At 41.8% G+C, this 23,785-nt stretch overlaps 1 protein-coding gene across 1 annotated transcript in view; it reads right to left on the reverse strand.

The window, feature by feature from the left end:
• The window catches only part of TNFSF13B (TNF superfamily member 13b), a 58,970-nt gene extending 36,127 nt beyond the window's left edge, over positions 1–22,843 (reverse strand). Inside the window, exons 1-3 of the mRNA XM_044286503.1 lie at positions 22,282–22,843; positions 14,179–14,260; positions 10,468–10,524 (exon numbers count right to left, since the gene is read on the reverse strand). Coding sequence (XP_044142438.1) covers positions 10,468–10,524; positions 14,179–14,260; positions 22,282–22,761 — 619 coding nt within the window. The 5' untranslated portion in view covers positions 22,762–22,843. The remainder of the gene's footprint in view (positions 1–10,467; positions 10,525–14,178; positions 14,261–22,281) is intronic.
• Between the last annotated feature and the right edge of the window lie 942 nt (positions 22,844–23,785).

Here is a 23,785-nt window from a genome sequence, read left to right on the forward strand (position 1 = left end):
CTGTTATTTTCTGTTTGCTGGATCCCAGGTGACCCTGACTCCCTCCGTATCTTGTGTAGGGAGCCGGTGGTCGTGTCCCCTCACTATTGTAGGGTGCTCAGGGCTTTATAGTCAAGGTTCGTGGATATGCAAACCTCCACCATTCGGATCTTTGCATAGGCTGAGCAGCCAGGGAAAGTGCCAGGTCTTCTGCAGGGGTCTCCCTTGGTTCCTTAGTTTTTGGATCCAGCGAGTTGTTTATACATGTTGCTTTGCCTTGTTTCCTGTACACCGTCCGTGACAGCAGCTATTTGGTATCATTCAGCGCTTTTATGTTATATTCTCAGGATCCGTGAAGAGATGGAGAATTTTGTCTGACCATGTGTCACGGCTGAGGATGGGGGAAACCCTCAGCCGTGAGATGCCGGGTGTTGTAGTGGCTACTCGGCCATGAGCACAGGATAGGGAGCAGGTCACCTCCTCAACGCATCCCTAACCTGACCCTAACTCCTAACCAGCATGGGCCGACCTTTAAGGTAGGAGGACCCATGCGCAGGAACCTCGGAGCCCTATCTTACCCTCCGGAGATCCCTGCGCTAGGAGCTGGGTAGACGACCTACTCCTCCTTGGCACGGAGGAGCAGGAGTCTCAATGGCCAAGCTGTTGGGAAAAGGGGAACACTAACAGACTAATGGAAATGGCAGGCGAACTAAGTAGTTCTACCAACCTGCCACAGCCTTGCTGACTGGATCCCTCAAGAGACAGGAATCCAGAACCATTAGCTGCACCAAAACATAGAAAGCTCCCAACAGAAGAACATACAACCTCACCAACCTAAAGACATCAACAAGAACAATAATTTTATGACCACAGGGGTGGCTCTCACAGGCAGGTCAAATACACAGGAGGCTGCTCCAGCTAGCAGGGCTGAAGCAACCTACTGAACCATGCAAAACACTCAGGCTTTATAGGCCAAGAAGCCACACCCACAGTCAGACACACCCAGTGACATCACTCACACACTGGGAAGGGAGTTAACCCTTCCAGCACCACAGAAGGGAAAGTCACAGACAGGGGAAGTGTCCAACAGATCACACTGTGGCAACGACATGGGTGTCAGCAGTCCAGAAAAACAGCCCGAAGGCCAGGACACTGCCACCACATGTACAACATACCAGACGCTGCCACGGGCAGCCACAGTGAAAGGAAGATGTACGTGCGCACCAATCAACAACAAGTGCACACCAGACATACAAACAAAGTGCATCCACACACGCACACAACTCCCCGGGAACCGCACACATAGCTGTTGTCCGCGGCAACCGCACTGAGGCCAACTACATTATGCCTCAGCTGCGGTTGACACAACAACCACAACCGCGGGCAACTGTATGCGGCTCCCAAGGAGTCACGACCATAACCGTGGCCGTGACACTATGTTTCTGGCCTCACTTTAAAGCCTTTGTGCACCACGCGGTGGGAATGCCGTATAAATTGCCTAAAACCACTAAGACATAATCTAGGCAAAATACAAGAAGCATTGATCGTTTTGCCTGAGGAAACCCACACTGAACCAAACATTTGTCATGAGGCTAACACACTATCTCAGCAGATTGTGGAGTTTAAATTTATAATGTCATTGTGTGTTTGGTATGATATATTGTACCAAGTAATTATTGTGAGCAAAGCTATGCAGAATGAGGCTGCTGATATAATTTTAGTCTCAAACCTAATCCAGAAATGTCACAATTTTTTAATAAATTTCAGAGAGTCTGGATTTGAAAGCTCCTTCCAAATTGCAAAGGAATCAGCAGAAAAAGTGAATGTGGAGCCCGTTTTTAAAAATCCTTCTCGTATCCACAGAAAAAAAGCCTTGTTTGATTACAAATGCCAAGACGAACCTTTAACAGATCCTGAGAAGAAATTTAAGATTGATTTTTTTTATGTTTTGGGTGATACTGCTGCTAAATCTTTGGAGGAGCGTTTTACTCAAATGGAACAACACAACAAAGTATGGAGATTTCTATACGATATGAGACATCTTCCAGCAAGAGAAAACTTAAGGGACTGTTGCTTGCAGTTGCAGAAGGCATTAGAGAAGAGCAGCCAATCTGACAATAATGGTCTAGATCTTTCAGAGGAGCTTTGGCATATTCAAAGCCTACTACCTCAAGATGCCACAGCACCACGCCATAGACTCAATTTCATAGTAAGAAATGGCCTGACTGACACATTTCCAAACATGTGGATAGCACTTCGGATTCTATTAACAATTCCTGTTTCTGTGGCGTCAGGAGAATGCAGCTTTTCCAAGTTAAAACTCATTAAAACGTATCTGAGATCATCAATGACTGATGACAGACTAACCTCTTTATAAGTATTATCAATTGAAAGCGATGTATTGAAGATGTTGGACATGAACAACGTGATTGATGAGTTTGCAAAGACAAAAGCACGTAAAGTTGTATTTTGAGGTTTAGATTAATATTAATATTACTTGTCAGGACAGGAGGTGTATATTTTGTCTACCAGTGTTCCCAGTTATTATTGCATTTGCGCATATATTATCTCATTTAGCATTTTTTTTCTGTATTTAATGTGTTTGACATACATTATTGTTACCAGTCAATCCAGTTATTTATTATTGTACTTGTTTGCACTTGCACTTAAATTATCTGTAATAAAAATAAAATATTTGTTACAAATATTTTTTTCCTCTTTGTGTATGTTTATGTGACCAGGGGTAAGGGGGGGCGCCACAAAGTTAGCTCGCACAGGGCGCCTGAACACCTAAGGCCGGGCCCTGATATCAATACCCAGTATCAGTATTTTGTGGAAACAGGTATATAGAACCCAAAATTGAGTGTTTGCTGGAAGCTGATATATCAAACCCCTTAATCAGTATTTGGTGTAAGCTAGTGTATCGCAGGCCTCAATCTATATTTGGTGGAAGCTGGTGTATCTCACCCCTTAATCAATATTTTGTGGAAGATGGTGTATCGGACCCCTTGATCAGTATTTTGTGGAAGCAGGTATATCGCACCCCTTAATCAGTTTTTTGGGGGGCAACAGGTTTATCACACCAGTTTTAATTAGTTATTCGAATAGTGTTTGTCCCTCTATATAGCTACGGTATCTCAGCAGAACCGCACATAACTGCTGCACAATACAAATGCATTATAATATACTTTCTATGTTAGAAGGTATATTATTGCTATATTACACCCCTCTATCAGTTTTTTTTTGGGGGGGGGGGGGGGGGGCAACAGGTATATCACAACTGTTGCAATTACTTATTCCAGTAGCATTTGTCCCTCTATCTAGCTGGGATATCTCAGCAGAACCACACACAACTGCTGCACAATACAAATGCACTATAATATACTTTCTATATTAGATGGGTAGGTATATCACACCCCTCAATCATTATTATTATTTTTTTTGTGGCAACATGTATATTACACCAGTTGCAATTACTTATTCCAATAGCGTTTGTCCCTCTATCTAGCTGCTGTATCAGCAGAACCACACACAACTGCTGCACAATACAAATGCACTATAATATACAGTGGATATAAAAAGTCTGCACCCCCCTGTTAAAATGTCAGGTTTATGTGATGTAAAAAAATGAGACAAAGATAAATCATTTCAGAACTTTTTCGACCTTTAACCCCTTAAGGACTTAGGGCGTACCGGTACGCCCTATTTCCCGAATCCTTAAGGACTCAGGGCGTACTGGTACGTCCTAAGTTTAAATCGCCTAAGTTTACGTTTACTGGTACGTCCTAAGTTTACTGGTACGTCCTAAGTTTAAATCGCGATTGCGGCGCCCCGGGTGTTAATCCGAACAGGATGCCGGCTGAAATCATTCAGCCGGCATCCTGTCACAACGCCATGTGCCCCCCCCCCCCCCGAATCAGCGATCGCTGCAAACCGCAGGTCAATTCAGACCTGTGGTTTGCTGCGCTTTCTGCAGTTTCTGAAACTTCTGAAACTTTAGTGTGCCTAAAATATCGATTTTGCAACCCCCCTGCACCCCTGCATGATTTTATGCCGGCGGGTGGTGCAGAGGGGGGTTGTGGGCGGTGGGGGCCCCGCCCGCCTCCTCTTGAAAATTCATTGGTGTTCAGTGGTTATACCGGAGTGTCAGCACATTGCTGTGCAGATGTCAGCCGTTTAACCCTTTTCCATACCGCGGTCCGTACGGACCGCTGTATGGAAAAGGTTAACTGTCAGGGTCAGGGAGCTCCCTCCTTCTCCCATTGGGGGGCTGCTGTGCCTTTGCAGCCCCCAGACAAGATGGGGTGACAGAGGTAGGGAGCCCCCCCCTTACCCTTCCCCGTCTGCGAAGTTGGGGCCACAACTGAGCAGACGAGGAAGGTTCCCATGGCAACAGGACTCCTTCTCAGGCATCCTGCTGTCCATGGTGCTGAACAGATCTGTGCTAAAGGCATAGATCTGTTCAGACAAAGTGTAAGTAAAATACAGTACAAAACACTATATAGTGTACTGTACTGTATTGTACAGACATCAGACCCACTGGATCTTCAAGAACCAAGTGGGTCTGGGTCCAAAAATAAAAAAAAAAGTAAAAAAAAGTTAAGATAAAAAAAACATATTTATCACTGAATAAAAATAAAATAAAAAAATACACTACACATATTAGGTATCGCCGCGTCCGTAACGACCTGATCTATAAAATGGTCATGTTACTTTCCCCGCACAGTGAACGCCATAAAAATAAAAAATAAAAACTATGAGAAAATTGAAATTTTGCCCACCTTACTTCCCAAAAAAGGTAATATAAGTGTTATCAAAAAAGTTGCATGTACGCCAAAATAGTACCAATCAACCCGTCATCTCATCCTGCAAAAATCATACCCTACCCAAGATAATCGCCCAAAAACTGAAAAAACTAGGGCTCTTAGACTATGGAAACACTAAAACATGATTTCTTTTGTTTCAAAAATGAAATCATTGTGTAAAACTTACATAAATAAAAATAAAGTATACATATTAGGTATCGCCGCGTCCGTATCGAACGGCTCTATAAAATTATCACATGACCTAACCCCTCAGGTGACCACCGTAAAAAAATAAAAACGGTGTACAAAAAGCCATTTTTTGTCATCTTACGTCACAAAAAGTGTAATAGCAAGCGATCAAAAAGTTATATGCACCCCAAAATAGTGCCAATCAAACCATCATCTCATCCCGCAAAAAATGAGACCCTACTTAAGATAATCGCCCAAAAACTGAAAAAAAAAACTATGGCTCTTAGACTATGGAGACACTAAAACATTTTGGGGGTTTTAAAAATGAAGTCATTGTATAAAACTTACATAAATAAAAAAAATTGTATACATATTAGATATCACCACGTCTGTGACAACCTGCTCTATAAAATTACTACATGATCTAACCTGTCAGATGAATGTTGTAAATAACAACAACAAAAAACGTGCCAAAAAAGCTATTTCTTGTTACCTTGCCGCACAAAAAGTGTAATATAGAGCAACCAAAAATCATATGTACCCTAAACTACTACCAACAAAACTGCTACCCTATCCCGTAGTTTCTAAAATGGGGTCACTGTTTTGGAGTTTCTACTCTAGGGGTGCATCAGGGGGGCTTCAAATGGGACATGGTGTCAAAAAAGCCAGTCCAGCAAAATCTGCCTTCCAAAAACCGTATGGCATTCCTTTCCTTCAGCGCCCTGCCGTGTGCCTGTACAGCAGTTTACGGCCACATATGGGGTGTTTCTGTAAACTACAGAATCAGGGCCATAAATAATGAGTTTTGTTTGGCTGTTAACCCTTGCTTTGTAACTGGGAAAAAAAATATGGAAAATCTGCCAAAAAAGTGAAATTTTGAAATTGTATCTCTATTTTCCATTAAATCTTGTGCAACACCTAAAGGGTTAACAAAGTTTGTAAAATCAGTTTTGAATACCTTGAGGGGTGTAGTTTCTTAGATGGGGTCACTTTTATGGAGTTTCAGCAAAATCTGGCTTCCAAAAACCATACGGCGCACCTTTCACTCTACGCCCCGCTGTGTGGCCGTACAGTAGTTTACGGCCACGTATGGGGTGTTTCTGTAAACGGCAAAGTCAGGGCAATAAAGATACAGTCTTGTTTGGCTGTTAACCCTTGCTTTGTTAGTGGAAAAAATGTGTTAAAATGGAAAATTAGGCAAAAAAATGAAATTCTCAAATTTCATCCCCATTTTCCAATAACTCTTGTGCAACACCTAAAGGGTTAAAGAAGTTTGTAAAATCAGTTTTGAATACCTTGAGGGTGTAGTTTATAGAATGGGGTCATTTTGGGGCAGTTTCTATTATGTAAGTCTCACAAAGTGACTTCAGACCTGTAGTGGTCCCTAGAAATTGAGTTTTTGTAAATTTCTGAACAATTTCAAGATTTGCTTCTAAACTTCTAAGCCTTGTAACATCCCCAAAAAATAAAATATCATTCCCAAAATAATTCAAACATGAAGTAGACATATGGGGAATGTAAAGTCATCACAATTTTGGGGGGTATTACTATGTATTACAGAAGTAGAGAAACTGAAACTTTGAAATTTGCAAATCTTTCCAAATTTTGGGTAAATTAGGTATTTTTTTATGCAAAAAAAATAATTTTTGGGACTTCATTTTACCAGTGTCATGAAGTACAATATGTGATGAAAAAACAATCTCAGAATGGCCTGGATAAGTCAAAGTGTTTTAAAGTTATGAGCACTTAAAGTGACACTGGTCAGATTTGCAAAAAGTCCTTAAGGTATAATAGGGCTGAGTCCTTAATGGGTTAATGTGACCTATAAACTGTACAACTCAATTGAAAAACAAACTAAAATCTTTTAGGTAGTGGGAAGAAAAAATATAAAAATAAAATAATATGGTTTCATAAGTGTGCACACCCTTAAACTAATACTTTGTTGAAGCACCTTTTGATTTTATTACAGCACTCAGTCTTTTTGGGTATGAGTCTATCAGCATGGCACATTTTGACTTGGCAAGATTTGTCCACTCTTCTTTGCAAAAACACTCCAAATCTGTCAGATTGCAAGGGCATCTCCTGTGCACAGCCCTCTTCAGATCACCCCACAGATTTTCAATTGGATTCAGGTCTGGGCTCTAGCTGGGACATTCCAAAACTTTAATCTTCTTCTGGTGAACCATTCCTTTGTTGATTTGGATGTATGCTTTGGGTCGTTGTCATGCTGAAATATGAAATTCCTTTTTATGTTCAGCTTTCTAGCAGAAGCCTGAAGGTTTTGTGCCAATATTGACTGGCATTTGGAACTGTTCATAATTCCCTCTAGCTTAACTAAGGCCCCAGTTCCAGCTGAAGAAAACAGCCCCAAAGAATGATGCTGCCACTACCATGCTTCACTGTGGGTATGGTGTTCTTTTGGTGTTGTGCAGTGTTGTTTTTGGGCCAAACATATCTTTTGAAATTATGGCCAAAAAGTTCAACCTTGGTTTCATCAGACCATAACACCTTTTCCCACATGCTTTTGGGAGACTTCAGATGTGTTTTTGCAAAATGTAGCCTGGCTTGGATGTTTTTCTTCGTAAGAAAAGGCTTTCGTCTTGCCACTCTACCCCATGGCTCAGACATATGAAGAATATTGGAGATTGTTGTCATATGTACGACACAGCCAGTACTTGCCAGATATTCCTGCAGCTCTGTTAATGTTGCTGTAGGCCTCTTAGTAGCCTCCCAGACCACTTTTCTTCTTGTCTTTTCATCAATTTTGAAGGGACATCCAGTTCTTGGTAATGTCACTGTTGTGCCATATTTTTCGAACTTGATGATGACTTTCTTCACTGTGTTCCATGGTATATCTAATGCCTTAGAAATTCTTTTGTACCCTTCTCCTGACTGATACCTTTTAACAATGAGAGCCCTCTGATGCTTTAGAAGCTCTGTGTGGACCATGGCTTTTGCTGTGGGATGCGACTAAGAAAATTTCGGGAAAGACCAACTAGAGCAGCTGAACTTTATTTGGGGTTAATCAGAGGCACTTTAAATGATGGCAGGTGTATGCTGACTCCTATTCAACATGATTTTGAATGTGATTGCTTAATTTTGAGGACAGCTACATCCCCAGTTATAAGAGGGTGTGCACACTTATGCAACAACATCTTTTTTTTTTTTTTTTGTTTCTTCCCTCCGCCTAAAAGATTTCAGTTTGTTTTTTAATTGAGTGGTACAGTTTATAGGTCACATTAAAGGTGGAAAAAGTTCTGAAATGATTTATCTTTTTCTCATTTTTTTACATCACAGAAACCTGACATTTTAACAGGGGTGTGTAGACTTTTTATATCCACTGTACTTTCTATGTTAGAAGGCATATTTTAGGCATATCTCACCCCTTGATCAGTTTTTTTGGGGCAACAGGTATATCATACCAGTTGCAATTACTTATTCCAATAGCGTTTGTCCCTCTATCTAGCTGCAGTATCAGCAGAACCGCACACAACTGCTGCACAATGCAAATGCATTATAATATACTTTCTATGTGAGAAAGTATATTATAAGTATATAACATCCCTCTGTATGTCACACATATCGATAGAACGCCTATACCAGTCTTTAAAAGGACTTTTGTGGCCCTATTAGCTAGCGTTTGGTGTCCCTAACAGCCTGTCCCTGCTCCACACAGCAACCTCTCCCTACATTGGCAAAAATCAGAATGCAAAAGGTCTGCCAGATCGGGTTTATTTATAGGGTAGGGGGTGTGTCCATCTGCTGAAATGTCTCAATTGACTGTCCTGTCCCACCTGATGGATGTGTTGTGAACCACGAACATTTCACCGCAAAAAGAGTGCCGGGCGAACCGCAAGGCCATCTTTACCTGTGGAGTCTCCCATTTCTCTTGAACTATATTCCCCAGAGATTCAGCTAACGTTCTTATCATCTGTATTCAGGATAATAATCCCTGACAAGTAGACAGAAGGAGGAGGATAAGGCAGTTCTTTACCTCAGTGTTGTAAAGTAACTTGTCCTTCTGTGTGATTAGGACAGGTTTTGTGCAAACTAATGTGACAGTGGCCATTTTGTTTCCCCTGATGATTGCTCCCTAGACAAAATGAGCCATTATAAATTATGAAAGGCATTTGAGAATATATTTATAATAAAGTAATATTTAAGTGCGGCACTTTTTTCCACTGAACTCATCCCAGAGCATTGACTATACTTATACAATATATATATATATATATATATATATATATATTTTTTTTTTTGGACATATAGCCCAATACAGGGTGTTTTAAATATCATTTTAAATATCATTTTAAATATCATTTTAACATCACCACTTTTTCACAACCCCCTCTTTTTTATCTTTTTTCCTATCCCCATTTAATTCTTATCTTTTTATCCAATTTTTCACTACCATTTCCCTCTCCCTGTACATTGGGAGAGACCTATATTGAAATACGTTTTTTTTTATCATTACTACTATAAAAATAAATATAGTTTTTTTCAACATACCTATACTATCCCTGTCCTTTGTTGATATCTGCTGGTGACCTGATATAGAGTGCCTGTCTTCCTAGTTTCCTATTTTCATATTTTTAATTCCTTGAGAACCCCTTTAAAATATTAAGTTTACTGCATAACAAAGGCACAGTTACTACTTTATAGTTTAGTGTTTACCGAACATTAACCAGTAAACTGTGTGTGGGAATTTATCACACTCTACAATCTAGAATTCTACTTACGAAAACACTTTCTTACATTTTGTATCTTTACACCACTTATGCCAGTTTTAAAAAGTGGATGGGAATGTGGGGGTAGTTAACAATGTCAATTATGTTTACAACTGATTTATCACTGCAGCTTTTTTTTTTAAGTCACAAAAAAATTAGAATCTGACTCCAGTATGGAGTGGCATAAAAATGGAACATATCTAGACTTAATTATTAGGATAAAGTTGAAACAAATTTAAAGGGGTTGTCCACTTTTTTTATATTGATAATCTATGCTAAGGTGTAATAAGAACTAGGCCTCCCCAATCTCTTCAATGACCCCAATCTCTTCACTTAAATAGGAAGGAGCCATGCCACTGAAATGAATAGAACAGCTTATTATTAATTACATCTGCTCACTGCTGCAGTTGCGACGGCAAATAAAAAAATTAAAAAAGGTGAAAAAAATGAAGAGAAGGCAGCACTCGAATGAGCACTGCTTTTTGTTTAAACAGCTGATTGGCGGGGGTGCCGGGAGTCAAACCACCCCCCCCCCCCTTGCCGTTCAGGTATCGATGACCTATCATCAATAAAAAAAGGAGACAACCCCTTTAAGAAACAATGTGCAACATTTCATAATTTTAGAGCAAAGTATGACGATGCAGACTCAAGGAAAACTGACTTCAAATATTACACTTAGGATAAATCCCCCCTTTTATATTTAGAGCTATAGCAATGACAATACATTTCTTAAAAAGGCCTAAAAACTAGAAGAATGTCTTACCAACCTTGAGTTTCTGTATTTCTTGTTTTGTCAGGAATTAGTTGCAAGCAGGAATTGTGAACTAAAAACAAAATAATTTCTTGTAACCAAACTTTAGCCATTGAACAGCATATCTTTTACAATCTTTGTTTTTGGTATTATTATTAACAATTATCGTTAAGCGCTTGAATTTAAAGGGGTTGTCTTGTCTGAGACATTGGTGGCATGTCGCTAGGATATGTCGCCAATGTCAAATAGGTGCAGGTCTAACCTCTAGCTGCACATACACTCACCTAAAGAATTATTAGGAACACCATACTAATACGGTGTTGGACCCCCTTTTGCCTTCAGAACTGCCTTAATTCTACGTGGCATTGATTCAACAAGGTGCTGATAGCATTCTTTAGAAATGTTGGCCCATATTGATAGGATAGCATCTTGCAGTTGATGGAGATTTGAGGGATGCACATCCAGGGCACAAAGCTCCCGTTCCACCACATCCCAAAGATGCTCTATTGGGTTGAGATCTGGTGACTGTGGGGGCCATTTTTTTTTGTACAGTGAACTCATTGTCATGTTCAAGAAACCAATTTGAAATGATTCAAGCTTTGTGACATGGTGCATGATTCTGCTGGAAGTAGCCATCAGAGGATGGGTACATGGTGGTCATGAAGGGATGGACATGGTCAGAAACAATGCTCAGGTAGCCCGTGGCATTTAAACGATGGCCAATTGGCACTAAGGGGCCTAAAGTGTGCCCAGAAAACATCTCCCACACCATTACACCACAACCACCAGCCTGCACAGCGGTAACAAGGCATGATGGATACATGTTCTCATTCTGTTTACGCCAAATTCGAACTCTACCATTTGAATGTCTCAACAGAAATCGAGACTCATCAGACCAGGCAACATTTTTCCAGTCTTCAACAGTCCAGTTTTGGTGAGCTCGTGCAAATTGTAGCCTCTTTTTCCTATTTGTAGTGGAGATGAGTGGTACCCGGTAGGGTCTTCTGCTGTTGTAGCCCACCTTTCTTTCCCATTCTGACATTCAGTTTGGAGTTCAGGAGATTGTCTTGACCAGGACCACAACCCTACATGCATTGAAGCAACTGCCATGTGATTAGTTGACTAGATAATCGCATTAATGAGAAATAGAACAGGTGTTCCTAATAATTCTTTAGGTGAGTGTATATCTGTAAAGAATAACACAGACATCTAGCTGCACATGCACATTTGCCCTCCATTCATTTATATGGTACTGCCAAAAATAGCTGTGCACTGGCTTGGCTATTTCTGGCAGTTCCATAGAAGTAAATGCAACATTGGCCACGCTTGCACTGTGCACTCTCCATTCATTTCTATAGGACTCCCGAGAATAGCTGAGCTACGTAGTTCTCTTAGCTAATTTGGAACTCCCATAGAAATAAATGGAGTGCATGCCACACAGACACTTTCTGGGACACGTTTTCGAGGTAGATGTAGGTCTCAGAGGTTGGACCCTCACCTATCTGACGTTGAAGGCATATGCCATCAAAGTCCCAGATGAAACAACCCCTTTAATGTCCTTTTTTATGGGTACATTTTCGACCTATAACAAATGTCGATCAATAATACAGCCTGTTGATCAGTGCTTGTTTAAAGCTACATTTAAAGGGACACTAAACCCTAAAAAAAACATAAATAACACAAATACATTTAATCCGTAGTGCACATCCATAGTGCACACACAGCTCTGTCTATGTCCTAGGCAGTTTAGGAGAGATCTTGCACACAGAAAATGTTTTCCTTCTCTAGACGTCACATACTCAACAGGAAGTTCAGTCGAGAGGCAGGGCTTAAAGGGGTATTCCAAGATTTTTTTTTTATTATTTTATATCCCCCCCTCCTTGATGAGATTAATAACTTTTCTATTGACAACTATTAAAGTTCCCACTGGGTCAGCGCTGCGTTCCCGGGTCAAATGATGCTCCTGGCTCTTCCTAGATCATGCGTTGTACATTGTGGACGTGATCCTAGCCAAGTTACAACCCACAATGAACATGCCAGTCATCACTGATGATGAGTTTGTGGCCTGCCCCTGCACTCCATCACCACAGCACATGTGTGACAATTAATATCTATCTAGCACTGTCAGAACATAGGATATTGTCCACCCCCTAACCAGGGAAACTGCGCCCGAGTAGGCAGCCTCGGGAGCTGACTGCTGAGGTCCTGCAGGTCATAGCTTGAGGCTGCCTGACTGCACAGGCACCTCTGGCCTGATTAGGGGCAGGATAATATTTTATGCTCTGACAACTCTAGAGAGAGACTTATTCGCACACTGATCCATTTACCAATTAAACATAAGCATTCTGCAGTTTGGGAATACTGGGTAACAACCTTTATGAGATAGTGATGGGGGCATATTGGTTATATAAAATACACAGACTGCTGCCCTGATATGCTGTGTGCATCTGCCATATGGTACTAGGGCCACATAAATTGTTGTCACTAAGGTAGCTTTACAGTGTTGTCACCTAGCTTTTTCAGAACCCTAAAGGGCAAGTTGGTCTAGCCATATGAAGGGATTTATCACAATATTACTAGGCAAATTTGGAATTTAGCAGTCTTGAAAAGCTGGGTAGCAACCTCTGCAGAGATGTAATGGAGGCCACACTTGGTACATGCATTCTGTATACACTATGGGGCACATTTATTAAGACCGCTGATGCCAATCTTAATAAACCCATAAGTTGGCTGGGGATCCGCCAAAGTTATGAAGAGACACAGGCTTCTACGGATCCTCAGCCAGTTCTGCCTTACATTTATACCTTTTTCTACGGCTAAAACAGGCTAAAACAGTGCCCACATAAACTTATTTAGACCTGAAGCGAGCAGTGAAAAGTCGCAATTTGCGCCTGAAATACGCCTAATATAAGCATATTTCAGAATAATAAATGACCCCCTATATACATAAATATACTATCAGGACAACCATGAGTATATACTATATATGTAGTTTCATCTCCAGCATACCTCAACATGCTACCCAGTTTTCCAAAGCTGCTGAAAGGCAAATCAGCATAATTATAGGTGTAGACAAATATTATCCAGACTAAACCCAGCACTCTCCTCTTGAACTTTCACTAGCATTAGAGGGAGGGGGCATTGCATTAATTTAGAAAATAATGGCACACAAGAGTGCAGTAACTTTTACCATCAGCGTGACTTACCAAAAACAAGTCATAATTTCAACTGCATTGTTATCAGTAAATCAATACAATAAGAGCTTTTATATATGGTCTGAAAAAACACAAGGTTTAATATGATATCCTCCTTTTCCCTGATTCTGTTTTGTTTCATATCACAACCAAAAGCATGAAAATAAGTATTAGTCATGTATGCGTACCAGGGGACACCCATCTGATAAAACGAATCTCTGGCTTGGGGGTAACCTAGCAAGCTAAGCCTTAACCACTAAAGTCAATGTGATATTGTTGAAGTGGATTCATGAATGAATATAAACTATATTAAGATCTGGGGATTTTAAGAACTTACAAGTTATTATATGTAGAAAGCCAGTGGGTGTATTGCATCCAAAGAAACAGTCATAATGTTTCAGTTCCCAAAATCCCAATTCGTTACTAGAATGTCTAGTACATAGTTTCATCATCAAACGTTGAGTTCAAATGAATGCTATTTCCTAGAAAAGGACAATCACTTAACTCTCAATTTCAGCACAGTACATTCATACCTTTTCCATCAGACGCATGCCTTCGTGATCGTATGTTTTGTGGTAAACTGCCTTCTTTTTGGACATCTGAAAATGTCTCTGTCTGTAAAAATATTAAACAGATTGTGTGCATTATAAGTAATGATCTCAGAAATAGCATAGCGTTAAAGTGTTTGAACACCAGGCTGGGAGTCCCCAGCTGGGCCTCTGAGTAAGGTGGGCCTCTAGTTCCCCACCCCCAGCACATATGACACATAACACTGACTGCACCACATACAGTCATGTCCATAAATATTGGGACATCAACACAATTCTAAGATTTTTGGCTCTATACACCACCACAATGGATTTGAAATGAAACGAACAAGATGTGCTTTAACTGCAGACTGTCAGCTTTAATTTGAGGGTATTTACATCCAAATCAGGTGAATGGTGTAGGAATTACAACAGTTTGCATATGTGCCTCCAACTTGTTAAGGAACCAAAAGTAATAGGACAGAATAATAATCATAAATCAAACTTTCACTTTTTAATACTTGGTTGCAAATCCTTTGCAGTCAATTACAGCCTGAAGTCTGGAAAGCATAGACATCACCAGACGCTGGGTTTCATCCCTGGTGATGCTCTGCCAGGCCTCTACTGCAACTGCCTTCAGTTCCTGATTGTTCTTGGGGCATTTTCCCTTCAGTCTTGTCTTCAGCAAGTGAAATGCATGCTCAATCGGATTCAGGTCAGGTGATTGACTTGGCCATTGCATAACATTCCACTTCTTTCCCTTAAAAAACTGTTTGGTTGCTTTTGCAGTATGCTTTGGGTCATTGTCCATCTGCACTGTGAAGCGCCATCCAATGAGTTCTGAAGCATTTGGCTGAATATGAGCAGATAATATTGCCCAAAACACTTCAGAATCCTGCTGCTTTTGTCAGCAGTCACATCATCAATACATACGAGAACCAGTTCCATTGGCAGCCATACATGCCCACGTCATGACACTACCACCACCATGCTTCACTAATGAGCTAGTATGCTTAGGATTATGAGCAGTTCCTTTCCTTCTCCATACTTTTCTCTTCCCATCACTCTGGTACAAGTTGATCTTGGTCTCATCTGTCCATAAGATGTTGTTCCAGAACTGTGAAGGCTTTTTTAGATGTCGTTTGGCAAACTCTAATCTGGCCTTCCTGTTTTTAAGGCTCGCCAATGGTTTACATATTGTGGTGAACCCACTGTATTCACTTTGGTGAAGTCTTCTCTTGATTGTTGAATTTTGACACACATACACCTACCTCCTGGAGAGTGTTCTTGATCTGGCCAACTGTTGTGAAGGGTGTTTTCTTCACCAGGGAAAGAATTCTTCGGTCATACACCACAGTCGTTTTCCATGGTCTTTCGGGTCTTTTGGTGTTGCTGAGCTCACTGGTGCTTTCCTTCTTTTTAAGAATGTTCAAAAGAGTTGTTTTGTCCACGCCTAATATTTTTGCTATCTCTCTGATGGATTGTTTTGTTTTTTTCAGCCTAATGATGGCTTGCTTCACTGATAGTGACAGCTCTTTGGATCTCATCTTGAGCGTTGACAGGAACTGATTCCAAATCCAAATAGCACACTTGAAATGAACTCTGGACCTTTTATCTGCTCATTGTAATTGAGATAATGAGGGAATAACACACACCTGGCCATGGAACAGCTGAGAAGCCAATTGTCCTATTACTTTAGGTCCCTTAACAAGTGGGAGGCACATATGCAAACTGTTGTAATTCCTACACCTTTCACCTGATTTGGATGTAAATACCCTCAAATTAAAGCTGACAGTCTGCAGTTAAAGCACATCTTGTTCGTTTCATTTCAAATCCATTGTAGTGGTGTATAGAGCCAAAAATTGTAGAATTGTGTCGATGTCACAATATTTATGGACCTGACTGTATAAATAAGGGTATTTTCACACTAGCGTTATTCTTTTCCGGCATTAAGTTCCGTCCTAGGGGCTCAATACCGGAAAATAACTAATCAGTTTTATCCCCATGCATTCTGAATGGAGAGCAATCCATTCAGGATGCATCAGAACGTCTTCAGTTCAGTATTTTTGACTGATCAGGACAGAGATAAAACCGCAGCATGCTACGGTTTTATCGCCGGCCAAAAAAACTGAACACTTGCGTGATTGCCGGATCCAGCATTTTTTCCCAAAGGAATGTATTGGTGCCATGTGGCATTCAAAATACTGCAATACCGGATGCATTCTTCTGGTCTGCGCATGCACAGACGGAAAAAATTTTGAAAAAAAAAAAATGCCGGATCCGTTTATCCGGATGACACCGGAAAGGCGGTTCCGGCATTTCAATGCCATTGTAAAACGGATCAGGATCCTGATCAGTCTTGCAAATGCCATCAGTTGGCATACGTTTTGACGGATCCGGCAGGCAGTTCCGGCGACGGAACTGCTTGCCGGATCACTCTGCCGCAAGTGTGAAAGTACCCTAAGTAGTGTACAGCATCTCATCCAGCCTATGTTCATATAAAAAAAAATGGGTGAATACTTTGAGAAACTAGACAGTTTATTATTATACACTGTGTGCAACGGTGACTGACAGTGCTTATGCACGAGAGCTTGTCTGACTGCAGAAAGAAAATGATCATTAGAAATAAACTGCTGCCTACTTTAAGGTACTACTTCCGGTTTAGGATGGTTTTTGCCGCTGACGGGTTCCCTTTAAATTATTTCAAATTATTAAAAGTAACTACATTCCGAAACACTAAAAAGATTTTATAGATCATGTATTTTCATTAACAGGACAGGATAAAAAAATTATAGGTTGCTATCAGCACCCTGAAAGTTTTTAGTATTGGATATATGGTCAATTTTTGACTTTAGTCCATTGGACAAAGAGCTTTGATCTGTGACATGGGGAAATGATTCGAAATCTGCATTCTATCTAATGACTAACAAGTTATTTAGCTATTATGCCTCATGCTGTACAGTACAGCACTGTTTGTTGAAATAGGTGTCTGTTATGGCTTATTGCACAAAAACGTGTGCGCTCCGTGGCCAAAATGCGGACCGCATTTGTGGATCTGCAATACACGGGCACTGTTCTGTGTGCATTCCGCATCACGGATGCGGACCCATTCACTTCAAATCCAAAGATGTGGAATGGTGCGGAATGGAAGCAAGGAACCCTACAGAAGCACTACGGAGTGCTTCCGTGGGTTTTATTCCCGTACTTCTGTTCTGCAAAAAGATAGAACATGTCCTGTCTTTTTGCGGAACGGCCAGATCGCAGACCCATTAAAGTGAATTGGTCCGTGATCCGCTGCGGCTACCCCATGGTGGAGTGCTTCCATGGTGTTTCTGGCCGTGCCTCCGGACCGCAAAAAACTAGCGCATGCACTACTTTTTTGCAGTGCAGACCGTCAGATGCGGATCGCAGACCCCATTCAATGGGTCCCCAATCCGCATGAGGCTGGTCCACGGCAATTTGCGGTCCGCAGCACGGGCACGGGGCCCATAGGTTCGTGTGCATGTAGCCTAATGCCATATCCATGTTGGTTACTGGCATTACAGTCAGGGGCGTCGCTAGGTTAAAACATTCGGGGCCTGGGCCCCGGATGTTTTGTCCCATGCCCCGAATGTCCTGCCTGCCTGCTAGATGCAACTGTATTGCCGTACACAGAACGGCAAATACAATTGAATCTTATACTGGGAACAGGCGAAGGACCTTTGGTGACATCACAGGCCATGTGATCAGCAAAACAGGCTGTGATAGGATGACCTGGATGATGTCACCATCCAGGTCATCCTATCACAGCCTGTTTTGCTGATCACATGGCCTGTGATGTCACCAAAGGTCTTTCGCCTCTTCCCAGTTCAGGATTGGACCGGAGTCAAGAGGAGAAGGAGCCTAATAGTGATGTCTGTACAGGCGAGGTAAGTGAAGGGAGAGGTAGAGAAATGCTGGGAGTTGTAGTTATTTAACTGGGATGTATTTTAGGGCTGAAGGGAGGGATGTTATTGACATGGAACTGTGTGCTTGAGGTGGCTGGGGGAGGGAGGGATGTTATTTACATGGGACTGTATGTTGAAAGTGGATGGTGGGGGGGAATGATGTTTATGTACATGGGACTTAATGTTTAGGGTCCGTTCACACTTGAGTTTGGTGATCCGCTTGTGAGATCCGTTTCAGGTCTCTCACAAGCAGCCCCAAATGCATCAGTTTAACCCCAATGCATTCTGAATGGATGCGGATCCATTCAGAATGCATTCGTTCGGCTCCGTGCGGTCCCCCGTTCCATTTTGGAGGCGGACCTCAAAATGCTGCAAGCAGCGGTTTTTGTGTCCGCATGGCCTTGCGGAGCCAAACGCATCCGTCCTGACAATGTAAGTCAATGGGGACGGATCCCTTTGCATTGACACAAAATGGTGCAATTGTAAACGGATCCGTCCCCCATTGACTTTCAATGTAAGTCAGGACGGATCCGTATTGGGACTTAGAAATTAAAATCTAATACAAACAAATTGGTCCTGAACGGATGCATTCGTTTGTATTATATCGGTGCGGATCCGTCCTGTACAAGTACATGAACGCAAGTGTGAAAGTAGCCTTAGGGGGTGATGTTTACATGGGATTGTGCGTTGGAGGCGGCTGGGGAAGAGGTGATGTTATTTACATGGGACTGTATGGTGGAGGGAGGATTATAACTGCAGGGGGCACTGCAGCTCCAGGGGACATTATAGGCGTTCTTATTACTACTGGGGGCTCTATAGGAGGGTCTTGTAGATCTGCCTTATTTCTACTAAGCGCACTATGGTGGCCTTATTACTACTGTGGGGTCTGTAGGGAGCTTTATTACCACTGGGGGAACAATAGGGGGCCTTATTTCTACTAGGGACTCTGTGAGGGTATTATTAATATGGGAGGGCATTGTTGAGGAGCATTATCACGGTTGGGGCAGTGTTACTAATAAGGGCATTCTAGAAGGGAATTACTATTGGTGGGACTATGAGGAGCACTATTACTATGGGGGGCAGTAATGTTTCTTTAGGATAGTATTTGGGGGTATGAGGGGGGGGGGGGTTGAGGTTTTGGCATAGAAAGCAGCAGGATAACACTGTGGGGACTCCAGTTGGGGGATAATGATAGAATGTGAGGAAGCTAAGATGTCTGTGTGTCACACTCTGCAGAGACGAGGCGGCTGAGAGAAGTTGTCCAGACCGAGAAGATGATGACAGAGAGGAGACGTCACCTGGAGGCCCTGGATGTGACAGGTAAGTGCCGCTGTATAGCAAGTACAGCATAGTGCGGGGGGGGGGGCATATTTATTGGGGCTTGTGCCCCGGATCTTTTGAGACCCTAGCAACGCCCCTGATTACAGTGATTGGCTGGCCGGAACGCATCATTGGGTGCTATAAAGCACCCGATGACACGTGGTTCGGCCAGTCTTAGTCAGGGAGAGCTGTGCTGTAGAAGGGACAGATAGTAGTGTAGGGAATTGAATTTTATTTTTTTGTTAGGCAGGGTTGGTGTTAGAGACCCAAAAGTCCTTTTAAGGACTATTGTTGTCTCTAGCAGCAATATATATTATTAGCGCAACCTGCACTAAATTGTGTGCAATTGTTAGAGACCCAAAAGTCCTGTTAAGGACTATTGTTGTATCTGGCAGCAATATATATTTTTAGCGCAACGCTAAATAGCTTGCAATTGTTTGGACGCTGCAGACAGCGACATTATCTGCGCTACATCTCCTGTGTAACGTGTGCGCGGCCTAAAAATATCTGTGACATCCAGTGTCCTTTTTCCGTAGATGGTGTCCGCTGCGGACAGTTACATTACCTGCGCTACATCTCCTGTATAATGTTTGCGCATCCTAAAAATATCTGTGACATCCAGTGTACTTTTTAAGTAGACGGTGTCCGCTGCAGACAGCGGCATTATCTGTGCTGCATCTCCTGTATAACGTTTGTGCGTCCTAAAAATATCTGTGACATCCAGTGTACTTTTTCAGTAGACGGTGTCTGCTACGGACAGTGCCATTATCTGCGCTGCATCTCCTGTATAACGTTTGCGCATCCTAAAAATATCTGTGTCATACAGTGTACTTTTTCTGTAGACGCTGCGGACAGCGACATTATCTGCGCTACATCTCCTGTGTAACGTGTGCGCATACTAAAAATATCTGTGACATCCAGTGTACTTTTTCCGTAGATGGTGTCCGCTGCGGACAGTTACATTACCTGCACTACATCTCCTGTATAATGTTTGCACATCCCAAATAGCTGTGACATTCCCTGTAATTTTTTATTAGCCGCTGGTGACAGCAGCGACATTACCTGCTCTACATCTCCTGTATAACGTTTGTGCATCCTCAAAATATCTGTGACATCCAGTGTACTTTTTCCGTAGATAGTGTCCGCTGCGGACAGTTACATTACCTGCGCTACATCTCCTGTGTAATGTTTGCGCATCCCAAATAGCTGTGACACATTCCCTGTAATTTTTTATTAGCCACTGGTGGCAGCGACATTACCTGTTCTACATCTCCTGTATAACGTTTGCGCATCCTCAAAATATCTGTGACATCCAGTGTACTTTTTCCATAGACGCTGCGGACAGCGACATTATCTGCGTTACATCTCCTGTTTAACGTGTGCGCATCCTAATTATCAGTGACATCCAGTGTACATTTTCTGTAGATGCTGCGGACAGCGACATTATCTGCGCTACATCTCGTGGCATAATAACTGATAAACGCATCCGACTGTCAATGGAAAATGTTGACAGGTTGACTCTTTTCACAATGAACAAGGTCTGGATAGCCCCTGACTTCTCTACTCCACCAGAGGAAAGCGGCTGAACATAAAGGCACTTTAAATGTGACTTTTATGGTGTATTGACTACAATGTATTCCCATGCACCCCTTCCACCACAAAAAAGGGTATATGGTACAATCTTCCCTTTCTCGTCCTCCTCCTCCTCCATCATATCAACATGCTTATTAGGCTGCCCTCGCTCCTAATGTTTTAGAGGGTCAGCTCAGCAGGCCCTCAACTATAATTTTTTTGATGGTCAGATCAGCAGCAGGCACTCGCCTCTAATGTTTTAGAGTCAGCTCAGCAGAAGACCCTCAACCATAATGTTTTGGAGGGTCTGTTTTGCATACCATTAACATGTCTGTCAATCGTCTGATTTCCATAATTCCACTTTTCCTTTTGAATGTTACAATTTCAATGTTGGGGAGTGTGAGTGTGTGTATATTTATTAATAAGAGATTAATGCATTCTGCAGGCAGCACGTTATATAGGACAGGTGAAAATGAACAGATTGATGTATAGTTGTGTGGGAAAAGATTCAATATAAATTGCATTCTATTCATTTAAAGCTCTGCTCATTCTGAAAAGCCCAGTTGGTGGTCCTACTCAGTGATTGACATCCATCGCTGTATTACTGCACATACAGAGCTATCAGTCACTTAAGTTATACTGAATATTTTTCCACAAAACTATAACACAAACTATTCAGCTTCTCCTGCATGTACAATGTGACAAGTTCCCTTTGGAATGTAACATTATGGCTGCCTGCAGCCATACGGAAACTGAATTTTTTGCGGTCTGCAAAAAAAAAAAACACGGAACGGACACGGAAAGAAAATACGTTTGTGTGTATGAGGCCTAACTAAACTATTAACTGGCATACAACATTGAACCTATTTAGATTTAAAGGGGTTTTCCAGTACTCCTATATTAATGATGTATCCTCAGGTTAAACACCCGGCACCCCCCACCAATCAGCTATTTTAAGAGGTCTTCTCACAGCATATCAACCACAGTGCCGTACATTGTATAGCAGTCGTGCTTGGTACTGCAGCTCAGGCCCATTCTCTTAAATTGCCTAGGAAGAGGCCTAAGCTCTCAAGGAGCACCGCAGCCACTTTAAACAGCTTATTGGTGCAGATGCTGAGAGTCAGACCTCCACCAATCAGACATTGATAACCTAGCCTGAGAATAGGTCTTCAATATATGAATCCTGGAAAACTCCTTTAAACTACCACAAATCAATGCTTCACTTTTTCTCTTGTTCTTGGCTTTTATCTGCCTATTTATATATAATTTACAAAAGTCAATAGACACTGACCTGCAAATCTTCACCCCAGGTTGGGCGTGCCTTAATGTTTGCTCCATTGTGGTTGTTCTCCAGCACAAAGGTGGAAGAAAGGTGACTTCTGTCAAGTCTTCTGTATGATCTCAGCTCAGCCTGCAAGTTTGCCAGTTCTGTTTTCAAAGCAATGACATTATAAAGAAGTACAACAGTAAGGCAGGAGAAGAGAAGGATGATGAGGGGAAGACAGGTAGTTAATAAAACGCCTTTTTGGTAGTGGTAGCAACAGTAGTAAATCCTTTTTTGTTCAACGCCAGGTGGAAGATAATTTGTTGATGTGATTTCTGCCTCCATTGTGTAGTTCTCTATAGGATATCCAAGGATTTTCTTACTTGGCCCTTTGTAATCCATGCTGTGCTTGAATACGAAGACAGATTTTCCCAGCTCACATCTCACTCCAGGGCAATGAGATGTATCCAGAGGGATTTCACTTGCATTACTTGTATGGTTTGTCATCCTCGCTTTTACTTCTATCTGATCTATTTCCTGGATCCATTTTCACTTTTGAATTGTCCCTTTGTATTCTATGTTATGATGCACTAATGTATTTCTATGTGTAATCTTCAGTAACTTCTTCTTTTAGAAAGGAAGTTATATTTAATTATATTTTGAGGAAGCCATGCGTGTCATCCCCTTATTCTTCATTACTTCAGTCATTTATAAGAAGATAGGCACTGCGCTTCAATAAAGTATTAAATGATATATCTTTTTTAACCCCTCAATTGCCACAGTGCTTTATTACTTGACCTGCTAAACATGCCCCCATCAGTCTAGCGAAATTGTAGATGACCATAAAATAGTCATCTGGGTGTTGTCCAAATCAGGCACAGTGGGACACTCAGTGATTCAACCCTGCCCCTTCTGGCTTGATTGATGACTCCCGGTGTAGGCTGGTGGTGGCATACAGTGAATGGGCAGATGTTACTCAAGCCAAGAAGAGTGTGATTGGAGAATGACAGTTCCTGAGAAGGACACTGAGCAGATGACTGTTCTATGGTAACTCAGCGTTTTATAAGGTGATTTCAGCACCACAGGAGAAATAAAATGTTGGAACTTTACCATTGCAATCAAAGTGCTCTTACATGGGTGAGATAGTTCCTTTAGGAAGAGAAGTGTTCATTGTAATGGCTCTCCACACTAGTTAATTTATGGAGGTTCCAAAGACATAACTACCTTCTAAAAGGGTATTTGAAAATGGGTTTTAACCACCTCCCGACCGCCTAACGCACGGATGAGTCCGGAAGGTGGTTGATTTACTCCTCCTGGACGCATCCGTACGTCATCTCGCGAGACGCGAGATTTCGGTCACAGCCGGCCCGCGCATGCGCATCGCGGGCCGGCAAAAGTTAAAGGAGCATTTCGTCAGCAACCTGCCAGCCAATGATAGCGGCTGGCAGGTTGCTGATTTTTAAAAAATCCAATCAGAAGCCACATAGCAGATCATATTAGTAAATATGATCTGTTATATGGCTGCCCTGCT

This window comes from Bufo gargarizans, chromosome 3, assembly GCF_014858855.1.
Source record: "Bufo gargarizans isolate SCDJY-AF-19 chromosome 3, ASM1485885v1, whole genome shotgun sequence".
NCBI classification, from domain to species: Eukaryota; Metazoa; Chordata; class Amphibia; order Anura; family Bufonidae; genus Bufo; species Bufo gargarizans.